The sequence below is a fragment of the Papio anubis genome, chromosome 9 (assembly GCF_008728515.1).
Source record: "Papio anubis isolate 15944 chromosome 9, Panubis1.0, whole genome shotgun sequence".
Taxonomy (NCBI): Eukaryota; Metazoa; Chordata; class Mammalia; order Primates; family Cercopithecidae; genus Papio; species Papio anubis.
The window spans coordinates 11,831,977-11,850,740 of NC_044984.1; the positions used below are offsets into that span (position 1 = coordinate 11,831,977).

Here is an 18,764-nt window from a genome sequence, read left to right on the forward strand (position 1 = left end):
GGACGGGAACGCACAGAAAAAGCCCTACCATGTTACTAGGGAAAAAAAAAAGTCACCATCTGTCCTGGCCTCGATTCCCCTGATGGAAGTGCCTGTGACTGCAAGCTAAGCCAGCGTGGGCGCCGGTGCCCATTATTTATTTTCAAAACAGCCGTTTCTCCCAGCTACAGCCTACTGTTTAAAAGACGACCTAATTAATTTTTGGCTCTAGTGCTCATGGCTGATGTAGTGAGATTTGGCTCACACAGTGGATGGATTATAGGACCTCTAAGAACAGGCTGTTTCTTAAAAACCGGTGTTAGAGGTTCCTTTTCTGAAGGGATATGTGATAGGTGTCCACTTATTTGAACTCTTGAGTGCAGAGGTCTCCAGAAACAGCTTTTTCTTCTCAGAAGGTGTCTTGGTCCTTTTCTAATCTTATAGAGGTTGACCAGACAGCAGGCTCTGGTGTTTTCCATTGTTGTTCCCTGTCCATGAATTTTAGATTCCTCTAAGCGTTTGAGACAAGAATGGGAGGATTATTGTGTTTGCGATACAGTGAGTGTTCAATACATAAAACAGCTGATATTTAATTGAGGACCATTTGCTGCTTTTTTTTGTTACCCACGCAGGCCAGGACAGCTGGGAGTGCTTTGGCTAAGCTCCGGGGTTGCTAATGCAAATTGGTTAATCCGGGTCCTAAAAAGAGTCCCCGATTTTAGAAGTTCTCTGTTCTTGATAGGATTTGTAATTCATAAATAGGCAAGCTAATAGATCTAAGGGTGTTTCACTTTGAAGTGTGACCTTCAAGACTAGTTCAGACCTACATTCTGGGGGACTGGATTGGGACAGCTTTGAATGGTGGGCAGCGTCTACTAGCTTTGCTACGTTTTTCTATTTCTTTGGAAGGCCCAGAGTGTCATATTTGTTGTAAGAAATATAATCATTGTGACATCTGACATTCTTGCCTCTATGGCAGGGCAGAAACATATTTTGGGGGGAAGCGGTGTGGCATCTTTTTAATATGCTTGCTTGCCCATGAACCAGCAGCATTTGCGCATTTCCGATGTTAGAATTTGCCTATTCCCCCGGGCGCGGTGGCTCCAGCCTGTAATCCCAGCACTTTGGGAGGCCGAGACGGGCGGATCAGGAGGTCAGGAGATCGAGACCATCCTGGCTAATACGGTGAAACCCCGTCTCTACTAAAAAATACAAAAAACTAGTCGGGTGAGGTGGCAGGCGCCTGTAGTCCCAGCTACTCGGGAGGCTGAGGCAGGAGAATGGCGTAAACCCGGGAGGCGGAGCTTGCAGTGAGCTGAGATCCGGCCACTGCACTCCAGCCTGGGCGACAGAGCGAGACTCCATCTCAAAAAAAAAAAAAAAGAATTTGCCTATTCCCCTGTGCCAAGTACTTTACATACATTTACATAGAATTTTTGCAGTAATCCCATTTTACAGATAAGGTAGTAGAGGCTAGCTGGAATGTTTCGAACTCCCCTTTGCTCTGGCATCTGGGGAAGGAGGAATCACAATTTATTGCAGGAAAGATTTCTGGCATGGCTTTTGTAAAATGCTAGGTAAATTACCAAAACAGGTAAAGAAATATTTCTTGAAAAGAAATAAAAGCAGCAGAGATTTTTCTAAAAAAGGGAATGCCAAGCTTCCGGAGACGAGCTTCTAGGAGACAGAGCAGTTCTATGGCATCCCTGGATTAACCTTTGAGATATGACTATAATGAGCCTGGGAATATTACCTTCTAGAGCATAAAACACTTTAAAGATTCATTCATGCCCCAGTCTGGAAGATATTTGGGGGAGAGGATGATTTCTTGGTCCAGGGAGTCCTTTATAATATGAATCACTTCCCTCCAAATGGATTACTTTCTCCCAAGGAACCTGAATTGATCTCCTCCTTTGTCCTCCAAATTTCTGATTTTTGCCTCAGCCTAGAATGGACTTACTAGCTATTTTTGCCCTGGACTAATGCTATAATTTTAAGAATGAGGGGGCTGAAGTCCTAGCTACTCAGGACGCCCAGGTGGGAGGATTGCTGGAGTCCAGGAGTTTAAATAATAAACTTTTTTTTTTTGGGGGGGGGGGACAGAGTCTCACTGTTGCCTAGGCTGGAGTGCAATGGCATGATCCTGGCTCACTGCAACCTCTGCCTCTCGGGTTCAAGCAATTTTCATGCCTCAGCCTCCTGAGTGGCTGGGATTACAGGGACCTCACGCCTGGATAATTTTTGTGTTTTTAGTAGAGATAACAGGCTAATCTCGAACTCCTGACCTCAAGTGATCCACCTGCCTTGGCCTCCCAAAGTGCTGGGATTACAGGCGTAAGCTACCGTGCCCAGCCACCTTGACTTAAAAAAAAAAAAAAAGGAGGCTGAAGCGTCTGGAATAGGCCAGTCATTTGGGGGCTGAGACCAGGGTGTTTTCCTGGACTTAACATAGCTGGCTTGATGTGGTAGGGTGGATAGACAGCTTTGCAACTCCAGTGTCGCAGAGATGGGCCTTGTGTACCAGTAACTTAGAGACCTCTAATTCCTTTCCTAACTTTCTAGCACTGCTGACTTTGGGCAAGTCACAGTTAAATTTTGTACCCTTTATTTCTCGTTTTAGAAATAGGTATATATATATATGTCAAGATATCAGAATAATTAAAGAAGGAGAAAATGAAAAAAATCTGCCTATACTTTTATGTGCTGAAAAAGAAAACGTTTAGTTACGAAAGAAGTTTATTCATGTTATATAATCCCGTAATGGGCCAGGTGCGGTGGCTCACACCCGTAATCCTAGCACTTTGGGAGGCCAAGGCAGTTGTATCACGAGGTCAGGAGTTTGAGACCAGCCTGGCCAATATGGTGAAACCCCACCTCTACTAAAAATACAAAAATTAATCGGGTGTGGTGGCATGTGCCTATAGTCCCAGCTACTCAGGAAGCTGAGGCAGGAGAATTACTCGAACCCAGGAAGCGGAGGTTGCAGTAAGCGGAGATTGCACCACTGTACTCCATCCAGCCTGGCAACAGAGTGAGGCTCTGCATCAAAATAAAATAAATTCCTGTAATGTCTGAGGGTTTTCGTTGTTGTTGTTGTTTTTTTTTGTTTTTTGAGACTGTCGTTCTCTTACCCATGAAGTGGTGTGATCATGGCTCACTGCGGTCTTGACCTCCTGGGCTCAAGTGATCCATCCCAGCTTCCTGAGTCGCTGGAACTATAGTGTGCACCACCACAGCTGACTAATTAAAAGAATTTTTTTTTTTTTTTTTTGTAGAGACAGGGTCTCACTATGGTTGGTCTTGAACTCCTGGACGCTGGTGATCCTCCTGCCTCAGCCTCTCAAAGTGCTGAGATTACAGGCATGAGCCACCACGCCCAGCCCGAGGTGGTGTTTTTTTTTTTTTTTTCCTGCAACAAAGTCTCGCTCTGTTGCCCAGGCTCGAGTGCAGTGGCATGATCTTACCACACCCCAACCTCTGCCTCTTGGGCTCAAATGATTCTCCTGCCTCAGCCTCCTGAGTAGCTGGAATTACAGGCACCCGCCACCATGCCCTGTTAATTTTTGTATTTTTAGTAGAGACAGGGTTTCGCCATGTTGGCCAGGCTGGTCTCAAACTCCTCACCTTAGGTGATCTGCCTGCCTTGGCCTCCCAAAGTGCTAAGATCACAGGCATGAGCCACCGTGCCTGGCTCCAGCCTGAGTTTTTAAAAATACTATAGAAAATAGTTTCTATAATTCATCCCTGCCACCCCAACCCCAACTGCAAGATAGCTACATTGTATAAAATTATTGTTTTTAATCACTACACCGAAAACTGCCTTGGTGAGGCAGAGGTGCCTAACTAATACGCATCTCCTAAGCAGTGTAACTTGATTTTCAGTGACTCCTTCACCAGCCAAGCATAGAGCCAAGATGGATGATATTGTGGTTGTAGCTCAGGGCTCCCAGGCCTCACGGAACGTCAGCAACGATCCCGATGTCATCAAGTTGCAAGAGATTCCAACCTTCCAGCCTCTTCTGAAAGGTAAAGGATTGCATTTTGTTTTATCTGAACTTGCTGGAGAGATTTGTGTAGCCCTACTACTTTCTTTCTATGTATCCATTTATTTTGCTCTCTCATCTCCTTTAGGTCTTTGTTTAAATGGCATCTTCTCAGTGAAGCCTTTCTTGATTTCCCTAATTAAAAATTGCAGACCTTTCCCTACCTGTTTTTCTCTATAGCCCTTAATTATCATTGACCTATTGCAAATATGTTTACTGTCTATATTTCTCGGCTAGAATGTGAGCTCCATGATGGTATTTCCTCTTTTGCTCACTGTTGAATTCCCAGCACTTGAAATAGAACCTGGTATAAGATAGGGACTGAGTAAGTGAATGAATGAGGTCGAAAATGGCCCTTTCCTGTTATATTCCCATGAAAAGATTTTCATTGTTATTTGTGATCCGGACAGTGGGTGGACTAGTTCAGATCCGTAGAGGAAATCTCCATCACTACTGATACACTTGTAATTAATCCTGGCGGCTGTTTTATGTGAGAGTGTGTGTTTGAAAAGAGAGATTACCCACCCAGTTAGCATATATTGTGGTAGTTACCTTTTGACACCAAGGCCACAACTTTATTATTTTCGTGTCTCCATTAAGTGGTGGAGATGATTTTATATTAACTGGTGTTTCTGCTGTAAGAGTCCTTTAGTTCCCTCCTCCCTCACCCCCACTAAAGATTAGGAAATAATGAACATAAGGCCCTGGTTTATTTAACTTGGTATAATACAATGTAAAACATCTTACATTTACATAGCTATTTGTATTAAGAGGTCCTTCCTCGTACACATATCATCCCTTTAATTCTTACATCGTTAAACGTGTTTCAGTGATTAGGGTGAGATCAGGCAGCTGGCATATAGAGAGGTTGAACTTGAACCTTCTTCATTGATGTCAAATCTTATGTTACACTGTTCCACACTATTTAAAAAACAAAAACAAATGGTGCTTTATAGATGATCCATATATTGTCTTATTCTTACCAGTGCTTCATCTGTTTCATAGATAAGGAAATACAAGCTTTCAATTTCTTCCCTACAGACCTCAGGGTTAGACTTTGGTAAACATTCTGACTTTTATGTAAAATAACACTATATATATATATGTTTTATATATATATATATATATATATTTTTTTTTTTTTTTTTTTTGAAACAGAGTTTTCGCTCTTGTCCCCCAGGCTGGAGTGCAATGGCGTGATCTTGGCTCACTGCAACCTCCGCCTCCCAGGTTCAAGCGATTCTCCTGTCTCGGCCTCCTGAAGTAGCTGGGATTACAGATGCCTGCCACCATGCCAAGCTAGAATTTTTTTTTTTTTTTTTTAGTTGAGATGGGGTTTCACCATGTTGGTCAGGTTAGTCTTGAACTACTGACCTCAGGTGATCCACCCGCCTCGGCCTCCCAAAGCACTGGGATTACAGGCGTGAGCCCCCTCGCCTGGCCTATTCATCTTCTTAGTTTTCATGATTTTGAGGAATAATGTGATTCTCTAAAGAAGCTAACAATAGTAGGGCATGGTGGCTCACACCTGTAATTCCAGCACTTTGGGAGGCTGAGGCAGGAGGATCACTTGAGTCCAAGAGTTCAAGACCAGCCTGGGCAATACAGTGAAACTCTGTCTTGACAGATAATACAAAAAATTAGGCATGGTGGCACATGTCTGTCGTCCTAGCTACTTGGGAAGCTGACATAGGAGGATCGCTTGAGCCCAGGAGGTCAAGGGTGCAGTGAGCAGTAGTCATGTCAGTATACTTCAGCCTAGGCGACAGAGTGAGATCCTGTCTCAAAAAAAAAAAGTCTGCTGGGCATGGTGGCCTATAATCCTAGCAGTTTGGGAGGCTGAGGTGGGTGGATCACCTGAGGTCAGGAGATCGAGACCATATTGGCCAACATGGTGAAATCCCGTTTCTACTAAAAATACAAAAAATTAGCCGGGCATGGTGGCGCGCGCCTGTAATCCCAGCTACTCGGGAGGCTGAGGCAGGAGAATTGCTAGAACCGGGAGATGGAGGTTGCAGTGAGCCGAGATTGTGCCGTTGCATTCCAGCTTGGGCAACAAGAGTGAAACTCCATCTCAGGGGAAAATAAACCACAAAAAACCCACAAAAATCTGCATATAACTTTCAACTTACCCAAAACTTGACTACTAATAGCCTTCTGTTTGCTAGAGGCCTTACTGATAGCAGAAACAGTTGATTAACACATATTTTATGTTATATGTATTATATACTGTATTATTACAATCAAGTAAACTAAACAAAAGAAAATGTATGAAGCAAATTATAAGGAAGGCCAGGCGCAGTGGCTCATGCCTGTAATCCCAGTACTTTGGGAGGCTGAGGAGGATGGATCACTTCAGGTCAGGGATTCGAGATCAGCCTGGCCACCATACTGACACCCCATCTCCACTGAAAATACAAAAATTAGTTGGGTGTGGTGGCGTGCAGCTGTAGTCCCAGCTACTTGGGAGGCTGAGGCACAAGAATCGCTTGAACCCAGGAGGCAGAGGTTGCAGTGAGTTGAGATCATGCCTGGGCGACAGAGTGAGACTCAGTCTCCAAAAAAAAAAAAAAAAAGAAAATTAAAAGGAAGAGAAAGTATATTAACTATTCATTGAGTGGAAGTGGATCATCAGAAAGATCTTCATCATTGTCTTCACGTTGAGTAGGCTGAGAAGGAGGAAAAGGAGGGGTTGGTTTTGCTGTCTTAGGGGTGGCAAAGGCAGAAGAAAATCCACATATAAGTGGACCCATGTGGTTGAGACCCATGTTGTTCAAGGATTAACTGTAATTTGTTTTATGATAATCACTAGTAGGGGAAATATGTAGAAGACTTGGTGTTAAGGGAAGCTAACCTCAGATTTGAAGTCATCACTGAGGGCTGGGCATGGTGGCTCATGCCTATAATCCTAGCTCTTTGAAAGGCCGAGGCGGTTGGATCACCTGAGCACAGGAGTTTGAGACTAGCCTGGCCAACATGGCAAAACACTGTCTCTACAAAAAATACAAAACTTAGCTGGGCATGGTGGTGGGCACCTGTAGTTCCAGCTACTCAGGAGGCTGAGGTGGGAGTATCGCTTGAGCCCAAGAGGTGGAGCTTGCAGTGAGCCAACATTGCATCACTGCACTCCAGTCTGGGCGACAAAGCAAGACTCTGTCTCAAAATAAATAAATCATCACCGAGTGCCCTAAAAGTGAATAATTAATGTGATACAGTTAATGCAATGCAACTGGACCTGGTTTCATTGATAAATGAGTTTTAACTGGGACTTTGCCACCAACTATTAGGTTGTCTGGCTTTGTTTTTCCACCTCTTTGAGCCTTGGTTATTAAGAACATTGAGAATAGGTGTAGGAAGGAGGAAGGCTAGTAAGGAGCAGGTTATAGGAAGAGGTTATCTGGGATTTGGTTAAGGAAGGTAGAGATGAGATCATGGCTCACTGCAGCCTCAACCTCCTGGGCTCAAGTGATCCTCCCACCTCAGCTTCCAGAGTAGCTGGGACTACAGTGTGCACCACCACACCCGGCTAATTAAAATGCATTTTTTTTTTTTGTAGAGACAGGGTCTCACTATGTTGCCCATGTTGGTCTCAAGCTCCTGGACTCCAGTGCGCCTCCTACCTTAGCCTCCCAAAGTGCTGAGACTACAGGCATGAGCCACCATGCCCGGCCCAAGTTTTAAAAAATACTATAGAAAATAGTTTCTATAATTCATCCTCTCACTGCACCCCCACTTGATGAGAATGGCATGAATCTAGAAATGACAACATGTGGCTGTGGCCAGACTACAGCAAGCAAAAAGCCAGTGAGCATTTAAGGCAATGCTCATGTTTCACTTGTGAAGACGAAACATCTTGGGCCGTGATTAGGAAAGATAGGCAAAGGGGGTGGGAATGATAAGTGTAATTATGATAATAGTATCTTATCCCCCATGCTTCTACATAATAGCTATTGTTCTTTCTATTTTTATAGATTAAAATATTGAGGCCTAGATAGCTTCAATTAATTGCTTGAAGTCACATGGCTGTAAGTGATAGCACATTTTAAGATTGCATCAGGGCATAGAATGAGACTTCGTTTCCAATTCCAGCAAAGCCCATTATAGAAATCACTAGGATATACAGGAACTAGCGTGGTGGGTATGAGGTTGTTTGGGTTTTTAGGTGCAGCATTTGTTGCAGAGCCTCCTGCTTTGACATTGTTCTGCCTGATAATTAAAAGCCCTGCCCTCTGCCTCCTGAGCTGCTTCAGGGGCCACACATCACTGTCGCCTTTATACTCTGATCTCTTTTTCCCCCTTTCCTGCTTTCAGGATGAGGCCATTCCTCAAAATAGTAAAAAGGCCACACAGTGAAGGCTGTACCCCCCAGGTTTGATTTCAGAAAGCTTTTATTCAACTTAATGACAGTTTATTCTTTCAAAACAATATATTCAAGTATTACACAGAGTTCACTATTGTTTCATAATGTCATATGATGTAATGCTAATGCTGGTGGGTGATCTGCAGAGGCAGTGGCTGGGCGAGTTTGGGGCTATTTGTATGACTGAGGTAATGTTTGCATTTTTAATAAGCAAGCAGATTCTTTCTTTGGCCTTAACCCTTTTGCATAAATATACCAGAGTATAATTTATGCTCCATAATCCAAATATCTGTTCCTTTTTTTGATCAAAGGGATTTCTGTTTTTCATAGCAATGTCTGAATTAGTAATTTATTTTGACATGTAAAGCATTTTATAGGAAATTAAAGATTAGAAAATTAGAAAGTAGCCACAAATGGCTGTGACAGAACACAAAGACAAAATAGTAGATTTGATGTAAGTTAGCAAGATTCCAAGAAGTTAACAAACCCTGTATAGATTTCTTACTTGAAATTCAACCACTTATATTTTTTAATGAATCCCGCTCTATTGTATATCATTCCATAGAAAGGAAATATTTGCAAAAGTAATATTGTTGATGTTTTATATGTAAAAGTTGCAAAAATAATTATTCTGTTGACCCTTAGTAGATGAATATATGCATATTTACACACATGCGTGCATGTGACATTCTTTGCAACTGAGCTATCATTTTTGTTACTGACCTTGGGTACAACATAAGAGATTGTCTTGCTGCCTAGGGAAGAGACTGTCTTTGTTAGTAACAAGGACGATCAAACATATACAGTGTAGATACTGAAATGATACTAAGCAACTTTATTGGGAGTTTGGTGTTTGGTTGTTAAGAACATGATGCGTGTGAAGTAGATTTTGATCATTAAAAAGAGCCTGGGGCTTTCAGAGTGGAGCGAAATCTCATGGAACAGCAGTGAAAGCTTTCAAATCACACGGAACATTGAGAATTAGAGCTTGAACGTGTAGCTAGGGGAGAATGAAGCAATGGAAAAAGGGCAATCAATAAGGAGAGCATGATGAAGCTAGGTTTCAAATGACCAGTTTCTTCACATTCTTCTATCATCTGGACAAATAAGTCTTTGCATTCATCAGATGTCTGCCTCTACCAGCTGTCAGACCTTATCATTGCATTGGAAAATGGCAGCCAAAGGAGGGGACAAGAGAATGGATCTTAATCAGAGCCACAGTCTTCTCTGGATGGCTTAAAGGGCATCTCTAAACCCAGGGGTAATCCTAAGTCTATTTTCCCCCAAATACCATATCGGAAAGATTGATGACTTATTCCTGATTACTTTATAGATTTGTATTTGTAATAGCTCTTCAGTTAAGCTGTTAATCATGGCTATTCAGAGAAGTGTGAGTTGTGTGTAAAAACAAAAACAAGAATAAACATAACTGTTTACCAGCATTGAGTTAGCCTTACTCAGAAGACGGGGAAGTACTAGGTGAATGGTTGCTTTCAACCGATTGAGAAAGTGAAGCTGTCTCACCAGAACACCCTCATTTTCCCCCCTCACTCCCATAAATCTCTGTGTGCCTGCATCCATTCTTGTTTCTTTCCATTAAATCTCAGAGAGGGTATCCATGCCTTTCTCTGAAACTTAATGCCATTCTGTTTCACTCGTTCCATTTGCTGGGACTTTGCTCCTGCCTTTTTTTTTTTTTTTTTTTGGGCGGGGGGGAGTCTAGCAACCAGCTTAGTGGACCTCTTTCCTCTGGTTGGAATATATAGCTTTTCCCATCTTAAAAACAAGACAAACACTTCCTTTCGATTTAGTTGCCCTCCTGGCTACCGTGCTTTCTCTTTTCTCATTTCTGCTGTTAAACTTACTGACTTCATGGCTGCTATATGCTGTCCCTGCATCCTTGATACCTCTGCCATTTGGGAAGTTCCCCTGGATAGGCTCTCATATATATAATTTCTTCCATATTTGCTGCTTTGGAGGATTACTAGTGTTTTCTTTTCATGCTTGAAGTTATTTTCTCAGTTCACATCCTCCTCCTCTTTTCCATATTTAACACAGATTTCCATCCCACTTGTTAAAACTCCCTTCCTTTAGCTTGTGATACCTCCCCACCCAATGGTATTCTGTTTTTCTTGTTTTTTTAAATCTATTCATTAGTCTCTATTCCTCTCTGCACAGCATTTTGCCTAGTGTTCTTTTGGAAAACCAAGATTCTAAGGAGCTTTAAGTATTCTGAAATATAGACATCAAGATGATCGTAAGACTCTGTCATCAACTTCAACTTTTTTTTCTTTTCCTTTCTTCTTCTTTTTTTTTTTTGAGATGGGATCTTGATCTGTTATCCAAGCTGGAGTGCAGTGGCACGATCATAGTTCCCTGCAGCCTTGACCTCCCAGGTACAAGTGATCCTCCCACCTCAGCCTCCCAAGGAGCTGGGACCACAGATGTGGCACACCTGGCTAATTTTTTTTTTTTTTTTTTAATTTAGAGATGGGGTGTCACTTTGTTGTCCAAGCTGGTCTCAAGCTCCTGGGCTCAAGCAAACCTCCCACCCTGGCCTCCCAGAACAGTGAGATTACAGGTGTGAGCCACTGCACCTGGCCAACTGCAACTTCTTGTTCTGTTTCTCCAATGTCTCGTTCTGTTTGTCCATACAGTCACTTTAAATTCAGCATGTTCCATCTTCCACTTGTGTATTATGTATTTATTCATTTTATTTATTCAACAAATACTGAATCTTCTTAGGCGAGTAATGTGCACTTGAAAAGAATGTGTTCTGTAGTTAATGGGTGTAGTGTTCTATAAATATCAATTAGGTCAAGAAATGGTGATCATCAAATCTTGTCTGTCTATATTGATTTATTTCATTAATTTGATCACGTAATGAAAGAGAGGTATTCAAATCTCCAGCCATTTTTGTTAATTTGTCTATTCCGTTTATTCCATTGGTTTCTACTTTGTATGTTTTGAAAGTCTGTTATTAGGCATATATGCATTAATGATTATTATATTGATCCATCTTTATGATAATGTCCTATCGATGTGTTATTACCCCTGTCTTGTAGTCTAATTTGTCTTGTATCAATATAGCCACTCCAGCTTTCTTACACTTAGTATTTGCATAGTATACATTTTACTATTCTTTACTTATTTTTATCGATTTATGTCTTTATATTTAAAGGGCATCTCTTGTGGACAGCATATAGTAGGGTCTTGGTTTTGTATCTAGGCTGATAGTCTGCCTTTTAATTAGTGTGTAAATTGATATGGTTGGATTTAGGTCTCCCATTTTGCTCTTCATTTTCTTTCTTTTCTTTTCTTTTTTTTTTTTTTTCTTTTTTTGAGTCGGAGTCTCGCTCTATCACCCAGGCTGGAGTGCAGTGGCGCGATCTCAGCTCACTACCAGCTCCGCCTCCCGGGTTCACGCTGTTCTCCTGCCTCAGCCTCCCGAGTAGCTGGGCCTACAGGTGCCCGCCACCATGCCCGGCTAATTTTGTATTTTTAGTAGAGACGGGGTTTCACCGTGTTAGCCAGGATGGCCTTGATCTCCTGACCTTGTGATCCACCCACGTTGGCCTCCCAAAGTGCTGGGATTACAGGCATGAGCCACCACACCTGGCCTTTCTCTTCATTTTCTATTTGTGCTGTGTGCTTTTGGTTACTTTCATACTCCTTTCCTCCTTCCTTTGGGTCAATTGCATTTTTTTTTTTTTAAGTACATATTCCATTTTAGTTTCTTTTTTGGCTTTTTAAGTTATACTCCTTTGCGTTATTTTTTAGTGGTTGCTCTTGAGGTTACAATATAGTCTGCATTTATCATAGTTTATTTAGAATTACTATTGTATCACTTCATGTAAAATGTAGGAACCTTTCAATGGTGTGGTGTCATTCCCCCCCCAACTTCTTTTGTTTTTTGTTTTTTTTTTTTTAAGAAAAAGTCTTGCTCTGTGGCCCAGGAGGGAGTGCACTGGCACAATCTCAGCTCACTACAACCTCTGCCTCTCCAGTTCAAGTGATTCTTGTGCCTCAGCCTCCCGAGTAGCTGGAACTACAAGTGTATGTCACTATGCCTAATTTTTTAAAATTTTTAGTAGAGATAGGGTTTCTCCATGTTGGTCAGGCTGGTCTCGAACTCCTGACCTCAGGTGATCTGCCTGCCTCGGCCTCCAAAAAGGCTGGGATTACAGGCATGAGCCACCACGCTTGGCCCACCTTCACTTCTTTGTGCTATTGCTTTCATGTATATTGCATCTACATATGTTAGAAATCCCATAGTAGTTTACACACGGACACACACACGGACACACACACACACACACACACGTTTTTGTTTTAAACAATAATATATCTTTTGAAGAGATTAAGAGAAGAAAATAACTATATATAAAATGTGATGTTTACCCACATAGTTAACATTTCCAGAATTCCTAATCCCTTTCTCCAGTTTCTATTTGATGTCATTTATTTTTAGTTTAAAGGACTTCTTTTAGCATATCTTGCAGTATAGGTCAGCTGGAAAAAAGTCCTGTTTTTATCTATCTGAACATTTTGTTTGCCCACTTTTGTTATAAAGTCATTTTTTTGGTGTAATTACTAAGTTTTTGAAGAGATATTGTGAGACTCCATGAAATCTCATTTTTTAATCTACCTTTATTTCATTAGTTGTAATATCTATTGATGATTCTTGCTTGAATTAATTATGCTGTGATAGCTACCAAATAACTGTTTTCAAATTTTTTCATTCCTTCTACATTTATTAGTTTATATTCTACTGGAAGGAATAGGTTTCTCATCTCCCCGTTTATTTATTCAAATCAGTGTGGAACAGTCAACTCCTATTTTATCCAATGAGTGGTACGTAATCTGTTATTATCATTATTTCTTTTCAATCTCAAAATGTTCCAAAATTGGCCAGTGACAGCATCTTCAATCTAACTTGCTGTGTCCTTTTAACATATTCCCCTTATTCTTTGAAAATATCTTTATTTTCCGGCACAATATAATGTTCCAGACTTACCTTGTTCTTCCATGGCCCCAGCTCTAGAATCAGGCATTTCTTAAAGGAACCCTGGTTCTTTTAATGGAGGGTCGTATTTAGAATCCATTTCCAGACCTTCTCAGAAGATTTAGCTAGGGAATCCATAGATACACAGCCACACATTTATACCTATGTTTATTTTTATATGTTCATATATTTGACAACACAATCTTGCCCTTTCACCCTGGCTGGAGTGCAGTGGCACAGTCACGGCTCACTGCAGCTTTGACCTCCTAGGCTCAAGGAATCCTCCTACCTCAGCCTCCCAAGTAGCTGGGACTGCAGGTGCATGCCACCAAGCCCAGCTAATCTTTTTGTATTTTTTATAGAGATGGGGTTTCCCATTGTTGCCTAGGCTAGTCTCAAACTCCTGGGCGCAAGCGATCCATCCACCTCAGCCTCCCAAAGTGTTGGGATTACAGGTGTGAGCCACCATGCCTGGCGTATATTTCCTATATATTGAAAATGATAAGTTCACACTAATGTGTTCTCTATGTTCTTTGATCCACAGGTTTGTACTTTTAATCAAATACTGTGGTCATTATGTCGTCCAATATTTTTCTGCTCCCACCACCTGCTTTTTGTGGGACTCCAATTCTATGTTAGACCACTTGATATTTTCTCACAGGTCACTGACACGCCTTTCAACTTTTATTTTTAGTTTTTTCCTTTCTGTTCTTACTTTGAATAATTTTTACTGCTGTGTTTCCATGTTCAGTGGTCTTTTTTTCTGTCATGTCTGTACTGCTTTTAATCTCATCCAAGGTGTTTTTAATTTCAGATGCTGTATTTTTCAGCTTTAGATTCTCCCCCTTAAATGTCTTTGATCTCTCTGCTTATCATGCTTATGTTTTCCTCTACTTTTTGAATATATGAGTACTTTTATTTTATTTTATTTTTGAGAGGGAGTTTCGCCCTTGTTGCCTAGGCTGGAGTGCAGTGGCACAATCGCAGCTTACTGCAACCTCTGCCTCCAGGGTTCAAGCAATTCTCGTGCCTTAGTCTCTCGAGTGGCTGGGATTATAGCCACCCACCATCACACCCAGCTAATTTCTGTACTTTTAGTAGAGACGGGGTTTCACCATGTTGGCCAGGCTAGTCTCGAACTCCTAACCTCAGGTGATCCACCTGCCTGAGCCTCCTAAAGTACTGGGATTAGAGTGCGTTTATTTTAAAATTTACTTTACTAAATTTTTTTTTTCTTTTAGAGACAGGACCTCGCTCTGTTGCCCAGGCTAGAGTGCAGTGGTATCACCATGGCTCACTGCAGCCTCAACCTCCCGGGCTCAAGCAATCCACCTGCTTCAGTCCACGAAAGTGTTGGGATTACAGGCATGCACCACCATACCTGGCCTGGATTTTGTTTTATTCCTTTAAGGATACTAGACTTTATTCTGGCATACGCATATGGTTAAGTTACTTGTAGTCATTGGGACCCTTCCCATGCTTTCTTTTAAATATCATTAGGGCTCATCTAGTGCAGTCTTTGCCTAGTTTAATTTAGCCTCACTACTAAGGTGAAATCCTTCTGAATACTCTACCTGTTGCCTTGTGTATTATGAAGTCTCTCCACGGTGGCTAGTGGGAACATGAGCTCTTCAGAAAATGTTTGGTCTACTGCTTCTCTCTAGCTGTTTCTCCAGTCTCTGGAGTTTCACCTTACAAATTTGCAGATGATGTTTTCAGAGATTTAAGGGTACCCTGTGCAGTTCTCAAGGCTGCCCCCTTCTCTCCCATATTCTGCTGTGTAAATCCTACCCACTTTAGTTTCTGCAAACTTTGCTCTTTCTCTAACTCAGTGAGGCTGCTAGCCTTTTTTTTTTTGGATGCGGAATCTCGCTCTGTCGCCCAGGCTGGAGTGCAGTGGCGCTATCTCGGCTCACTGCAAGCTCTGCCTCCCGGGTTCATGCCATTCTCCTGCCTCAGCCTCCTGAGTAACTGGGACTACAGGTGCCCGCCACCACGCCCTGCTAATTTTTTTTGTATTTTTAGTAGAGATGGGGTTTCACCGTGTTAACCAGGATGGTCTCGATCTCCTGACCTCGTGATATGCCTGCCTCGGCCTCCCAAAGTTCTGGGATTACAGGCCTGAGCTACCATGCCCGGCCGGCTACTAGGCTTTTTTTGATGTCCATCCTGCTATGGACTGAAGGATTTTGTCTCCCCCCAATTCACAGGTTGAAATTGTAATCCCCAGTGTGCTGTATTAGGAGATGGGGCCTTGGGAAGGGATTTGGTCATGAGGGTGGAGCCCTCGTATCTTGGGAGTCACGTCCTTACACGAAGAGGGGGAGGGAGGTTGCTTCCTCCCTCTGCTCTTAGCCATGTGAGGACACAAGGAGAAGACAGCCATTTGCAAACCAGGAAGAGTGCCCTCACCAAATACCAAATCTGCCAGCACCTAAGTCTTGTACTTCCCAGCCTCCAGAACTGTGAGAAATAAATGTATATTGTTTAAGCCATCCAGTTTATGGTGTTCTTGTTGTAGGAGCCTGTACTGACCAAGACACCTCCCTGGTCTGCCTCTTGGAAACTGCCTTTAGGTAATAAGCTGGGAAAATGGTAGGGCTTGTTTTCCTTCTATCAGGAATCAAAGCCCTGTGCTGCCTGTTATACAATATCAGAAATTAGTGTTTCTGTATTTTTGTCTGGTTTTCTAGTTGTTTATTACCGCATAATAGCAGTTAATCCTTCATAGGCAGAAGCAGAAATCCTTTAAAAAATGCTTTTTAATCCATATTTTTCTGTCTGATACCACTTTTTCCATTTTAAGAGCCTCCTGCCAGCAGCCTTTAATTGGTCATTCATTTCTGCAACATATTGATAAACACCTGCTAAGTGCCTGATGTGGTCAGACAGTGCAGATACAAAAAATAGAAGACATAGTTGCTGCCCTTTAGGACCTTATTGTTTTGTGGGTGATTTAGACAGGCAAGTACTCATAATATTATCGTATTAGTAATACTGGCCACATGTCCCAAAGAGGAGATAAACATGGAGGAGATAATTATTAATTTGGCCTGGGAATTTGGGGCGGGCTTCCCAGAGGAAGTGACATTGAGCTGAGCTTTGAGGGATGAATAGCAGGTAGCCACATAGAGAAGGCAGGGTCGCAGAGGGTATTCTTTTTTTTTTTTTTTTGAGAAGTCTCACTCGGTCGCTCAGGCTGGAATGCAGTGGTGCAATCTCGGCTCACTGCAAGCTCCGCCTCCCGGGTTCATGCCATTCTCCTGCCTCAACCTCCCGAGTAGCTGGGACTACAGGCGCCCGCCACCATGTCCGGCTAATTTTTTTTTGTATTTTTAGTAGAGACGGGGTTTCACTGTGTTAGCCAGGATGGTCTCCATCTCCTGACCTCGTGATCCGCCTGCCTCAGCCTCCAAAATGCTGGGATTACAGGCGTGAGCCTCTGCACCTAGCCGAGGGTATTCTTAGTTTAAAAGTCTTCTATACATATTTAAAAACATATAATTAAAAGATGCTGGCCAGTCACAGTGGCTCATGCCTCTAATTCCAGCACTTTGGGAGGCCGAGGTGGCAGGATTACTTGAGCCCAGGAATTCGAGACCAGCCTGAACAACATGGCGAGATCCTGTCTGTACTACAAAAAAAAAAAAAAAAAAGTTTAGCTGGCTGTGGTGGTGCACACTTGTACTCCCAGCTACTTGGGAGGCTGAGGTGGGAGGATCGCTTGACCCTGGGAGGTCGAGCTGTTTTCATAGCACTGTACTCCAGCCTGGGCGGCAGAATGAGACCCTGTCTCAAAAAAAAAAAAAAAGATGCCAAAAAGAATTCTTAACCAGGTCGGGCGTGGTGGTTCATGCCTGTAATCCCAGCACTTTAGGAGGCTGAAGTGGGTGGGTCACTTGAGGTCAGGAGTTTATGAGACCAGCCTGGCCAGCATGGTGAAACCCCATCTCCACTAAAAACAAAAAAATTAGCCGGGCATGGTGGTGCACAGCTGTAATCAGCTACTGGGGAGGCTGAGGTGGGACGATCACTTGAAAGCAGGAGGCGGAGGTTGCAGTGAGCTGAGATTGCATCACTGCATCCAGCCTGGGTGACAGAGTGAGACTGTCTCAAAAAAAAAAAAAAAAAAGAAAATTATTAACCAAGTTTGTATTTGGGATATTCTACTTTGATTTTCTTTTCTTTTCTTTTTTTTTTTTTTTTTGAGCTGGAGTCTCTGTTGCCCAGGCTGGAGTGCAGTGGTGCCATCTTGGCTCACTGCAACCTCTCCCTCATGGGTTCAACCAATGCTTCTGACTCAGCCTTCTGAATAGCTGGGATTACAGGTGCCTGCCACCATGCCCGGCTAATTTTTGTATTTTTTTGTAGAGACGATGTTTTACCATGTTGGCCAGGCTGGTCTCGAATTCCTGACCTCAGGTGATCCGCCTGCCTCGGCCTCCGAAAGTGCTGGGATTACAGGCGTGAGCCACTGTGCCCGGCCTGTAGAGGAATCTTAAAACTGTCAGAGTTGGCCTGGTGCAGTGGCCTATGCCTGTGATCATGGCACTTTGGAAAGGTGAGGCAGGAGGATTGCTTGAGGCCAGGAATTTGAGACCAGCCTGGACAACATAGACCTCATTTCTACAAAAAAATTGGAAATTAGCTGGGCATGGTGGCATGTGCTGGTAGTCCTGTAGTCCCAGCTACTTAGGAGGCTGAGATGGGAAGCTCCCTTGATCCCAGGAGTTTGAGGCTACAGTGAGCTCCAGTCATACCGTGGCACTCCAGCATGGGCAACAGAGTGAGACACTGTCTCTGAAACAAGAGCAACAACACAGTCATAGGTATTTAATGTTTAAATATTTTTTCCACCAACATTCAGTTTCACAGAAAGCCAGTGAAATGCAAAGTGACATTTTAAAGAATGAGTTTGGATAGATAATAATTTGCTTCTACAAACTGGTGAAAATCATCAGCAAAAGTTAGTAATCATGTTTTTTTTTTTTTGAGACGGAGTCCAGCCCAGGCTGGAGTGTCATGGTGTAATCTCAGCTCACTGCAATCTCTGCCTCCTGGGTTCAAGTGATTCTCCTGCCTCAGCCTCCCGAGTAGCTGGCATTATAGGTGCCCACCACCACACCCAGCTAATTTTTGTATTTTTAGTGGAGATGAGGTTTCACCACGTTGGCCAGGCTGGTCTCAAACTCCTGACCTCATGATCCGTCCGCCTCAGCCTCACAAAGTGCTGGGATTACAGGTATGAGCTACCACATCTGGTCTGTAATCTTGTTTCTAAACATTTTTTAGCAGTGTATGAAAGTGTCAGTAAGTAAATATTTATGAATAAAAAGTCTGTTTTGATTTGCAGAATTTTTGGAACAAGTGACAATTG

At 42.6% G+C, this 18,764-nt stretch overlaps 1 protein-coding gene across 2 annotated transcripts in view; it reads left to right on the forward strand.

Annotated features, from left to right (window-relative positions):
- Positions 1-18,764, forward strand: part of BORCS5 (BLOC-1 related complex subunit 5) — a 107,291-nt gene that overhangs the window by 582 nt on the left and 87,945 nt on the right. For both annotated transcript variants that reach the window (XM_017945677.3, XM_017945676.2), the window contains exon 2: positions 3,862-4,005. In XM_017945677.3, coding sequence (XP_017801166.1) covers positions 3,862-4,005 — 144 coding nt within the window. The remainder of the gene's footprint in view (positions 1-3,861; positions 4,006-18,764) is intronic.